The sequence below is a fragment of the Cystoisospora suis genome (genome assembly GCF_002600585.1).
Source record: "Cystoisospora suis strain Wien I chromosome Unknown contig_6897, whole genome shotgun sequence".
NCBI classification, from domain to species: Eukaryota; Apicomplexa; class Conoidasida; order Eucoccidiorida; family Sarcocystidae; genus Cystoisospora; species Cystoisospora suis.
In genome coordinates, this window is record NW_027159684.1 from 1 (window position 1) to 3,804 (window position 3,804).

At 41.4% G+C, this 3,804-nt stretch overlaps 1 protein-coding gene across 1 annotated transcript; it reads right to left on the reverse strand.

The window, feature by feature from the left end:
* Positions 1-65: 65 nt before the first annotated feature.
* On the reverse strand, positions 66-3,217 carry CSUI_010202 (wd domain-containing protein). Its single transcript, XM_068070307.1, has 4 exons — positions 2,994-3,217; positions 2,151-2,364; positions 1,358-1,590; positions 66-596 (listed from the first exon to the last, which is right to left on the reverse strand). The coding sequence occupies exons 1-4, from the start codon at positions 3,145-3,147 to the stop codon at positions 373-375; spliced, it is 825 nt and encodes a 274-aa protein (XP_067917717.1). The 5' UTR covers positions 3,148-3,217; the 3' UTR covers positions 66-372.
* Positions 3,218-3,804: the final 587 nt, after the last annotated feature.

Genomic DNA, 3,804 nt, shown 5'->3' on the forward strand with positions numbered 1-3,804 from the left:
CTTCTTCTTTAGTCAGGTGTATATACACCTGACTAAAGAAGAAGAAGAGACGAATGGCATAAAGACTCCTAGAAAAATAAACAACAAGAAGAAGAGAAAGACATTCAAGCGGCTCAAACATGAATGGAATCTCCAGGAAATCTCTTTCTTTTCTCCTCTTTCTCTTCAGAGGCACAAAGCAAGAATCCCGACAAAGAGAAATACAACTGAGAGAAAACAATGTCTTTCCTTGAGAAGAAAGAAGACTCCCGTTAAAACTTCATTTCTTTCTTTCCTTCTCTGCCAGACCACTCTTCAGGATCAATCTGCTTCTCTTCTTCTTTCCTCTTCTTCTTCTTCTTCACTAGCAGAGAAATCGCCCTTGTGCATGTATTAGGTATTTCTGTCTTGTGTTGAAACAGAGAGAGAGAGAGAGAGGAGAGCACGTGAAGGTGCTTTCTGTGGATTGATAGAAATTCCTTTACCTTGATTCGCGTGTAAAGAAGCTAGTGTAGACGTCGAGACTCTTTCTCTCTCTCTTTCATCTTCTCCCCCTCTTCCTTTCTCTCCTCTACGATCTCCATACACAAGCAACTGCACGCAACCTATCTGAAGAGCTAGGTGTACATACACCCCACCCAACACAAACATCGAGAGGAACAGGAAGAAGAAAGGAAAAAGGAATGAAAGAGAGCAAAGAAGAAGGAGAAGGAGAAACAGGAAGATCAAGAGAAAGGAGAAGAAGAACACATGAAAAGAAAGAGACAATAGAGAGAGAAGAAGAGAATGCTCGCATTTCTAGTTGGTATCTATCTACCCGCCCATCTACGTTTCTATCCATCTATCTATCTAGTCTGTAGGTACACTATAAGGAAGGCTGTGAGAATGAGAAGTAGAGAAAGAAAAGAAAGAAAGAGCTTGAAGATCACGAAGAGAATAGAACACGAAAGAAAGAAAGCGAAAAGGAGATGAAAGACAAGCAGAAAAAGAGAGACTGATCTAAAGGTAAAGAAGAAGAAGAGATAGAAAGACAAGAAGAAAAGAGAGAAAGAGATAGACTTATGAAGTGTAGAGAGAGCGTGTAAAGAAGCTTTACGTCTTTCTCCTTCATACAGATGTATATATCATCTTTTTGTATAGACCAAAGAAGACTTCTCTTAAACACTTCTCCTCCCACCCTTCTTCTTCTTCTTACAGATCTCTCCCTCTCTGTCTCTCGATCGATCACGAGAGAAGAAGAGAAAGAAAAAACCTAGGCGACCAAGAAGAAAGACGAATAGAGCGACGGCCTTTGCCCGAAGGAAAGAAGAAGAAGAGATATGAAATTAAAGAGAAAGAAGAGAGAGAGAGAGAAAGAGAGAGACAAAATCGAGCTCACCTGGACAGGCTACCAATACAGTCCCCCCTAATGAGGAAGAAGAAGAAGAGAGAGAAGCTTGACCTTCGCAAGAAGAAGAAGAAAAGGCAGAAGAAGATGAAGAAGAGGAGGACTTATGAAGAGAAGCAATAGCACATATAGCTCTTAGATTAGGCGAGGTGGGGATCGTGTCAATAAGAAGAAGGTCGCGAAGTCGATAGAGACAGATCTTCTCTCGCAGGATCACCACCAATCTAAGCACAGAAAGATACACATTCAGAGGTTCTTTCCTTTAACCGAGCCAGGTGTACATACACTCTCTCTCTCTTCCCTACCTTTTTACTCTCCTCCTGCAATAGTGAGGCCTAGATGTAAAGACTTCTCTTCACTCATAGAAGAGAAGACAAACATTTCTATAAAGTCCTAACAAAGACCTCGAAGATCTAGCTTATTTCGCGAATGAAGGAAAGAATTGACGTATATAAAACTCCACTCGTAGATGAAGAGGAAGAAGAGGAAAAAGAAAAGAAAAGAAGAAGAAAAGAAAGATACTTGTCGAGACGAGAGAAGATGAGAGAGAGAATTCCATCACCCCCCTGACTCCCCTTCACTCCCTACATGCATGCAACGTTCGGTAGGAAAGTCTACTTATCTCAGAGAGAAGAGAGGATGCCTCTCTCCAAAGAGAAACATACAAGAAGAGACAACAGAGAGGAAAGAAGGAGAGTAGAGAGTGAAGAAGGACCAAAGAATAGAAAGATCGTTGTGTAGAAAGCAGTAGGGGTCTCCATTCATTCTTTTATGGTGTACATACACTTCCTTCAGCATTTGGATCGAACGTATAGGAGAATAGAACTGCAGCTGAACGACCGCCTTCTCTTGTCGATCATCCCAAATAACGCACACGTCTTCACACCATCGAGACTTCTTCACACTCCACGTCTCTTCTTCTTCTCCTTGTCTTCTTCCTCCTCCTCGCCGTCGCCCTCTTCCTGCTGAAAGAAAGCGAGATGAGCTAGATGGACCGTCTGCAAGCCCCAGCGAAGGAAAGAAAGAAAGAATACGAAAAGGTGAGCCTATGGATGAGACGCGAATTGTTTTGCTCGAAGTGTTTCTATATTAGCATCTATATCTAATAGATATTTTATAAGTGACACTCGAGATATCTGGGGGGTGTGACATACATAGAGACACATACATAGAGATGTTTAACAAAGAGATCATGGAGAGGCTGGATCTTTCTTCTTCTTCTTCTTGTTTCTCTACAGAAAGAAGGATGAAAAAGAAAGAAGAAGGAAAAGATAGACAGATGTCTTTGCTTAGCATTTCTCCTCCTTGGCAAGTCATATCTTTATCTTGAAGTTATTCTTTGTCTCTCACACATACAGCCTATACATAAACTTCGCATCAGGTGTACATACACCCCACGGCGTCCTGCTGTTCCTTCATTCACGAAGAGGAAACGAAAAAGAAGCTAGGTGTTACGTAAGCTATCTATCTATCTTTAATCTATCTATCTATCTATCTATCTATCTTCAGACTCTCTACTTATCTGTCTTTTCACAGCATTGTGCTAATCGTGACTCCAGAAGAAAGGAGAAAAGAAGACGGAAGAAGGAAGAAGCGAGAAGAAAAGGGAAGAGAGAAGACGACTTACTTCCTACAAGAGCTAGAATATTGCATGTGTAGAGCATCTCAACCACTAGTAAACCTCGTCGACGATGAGCCCCCTTTCTCGTTCTTCTTACTCCTCTTCTTTCTTCTTCTTCTACTCCTCGGCTCGACGAAGAGTTTGAAGGGAGCCCTCGCATGCTGCTCTCCCCCCCATCTTCTTCTTCTTGATCTGCGCGAGCTTCATCGAATTCCCTCGTCAAATCTGTAAAGAAGGAAAAGAAGACGGAGACAGAAGAAGAGATAGAAAAAAGAAGGAGATCGAAGAGACAAAAGAAGAAAAGAAGAAAGAAAGATCTTCGTCACTCACTCCATCCCCAATAGATGCCTACAGACCTATACAATATGCACACGTCCTCTACCTTGTCTGCTCCTCCTGACTATCTAGATCTATCTACAGATAGGTGAGATCTATGCATATACCAATAGAGATCTATGCATAGACCTATATCAATAGATAGATAGATAGATACAGATGACTGACCGAGTAGACAGGGTTTGAAAGAAGTTGTATGTATATGAGATGAGAGAGATATAGAAAAAGGCTACGAAGAAAGGCAGACACCGTACCTAGCCCCCCCCCTGTCTATCTTAGATTTGTCTGTCTCCCTCTCTCTCCAATAATACCTTCCTGTCTCTTACCTCTCACACACACACGCATAGAGAGAAAGAAAGACACATACATCTATACACATACATCTATACACATACATATACATACACATACATCTATACACATACATCTATACACATACATCTATACACATACATCTATACACATACATCTATACACATAC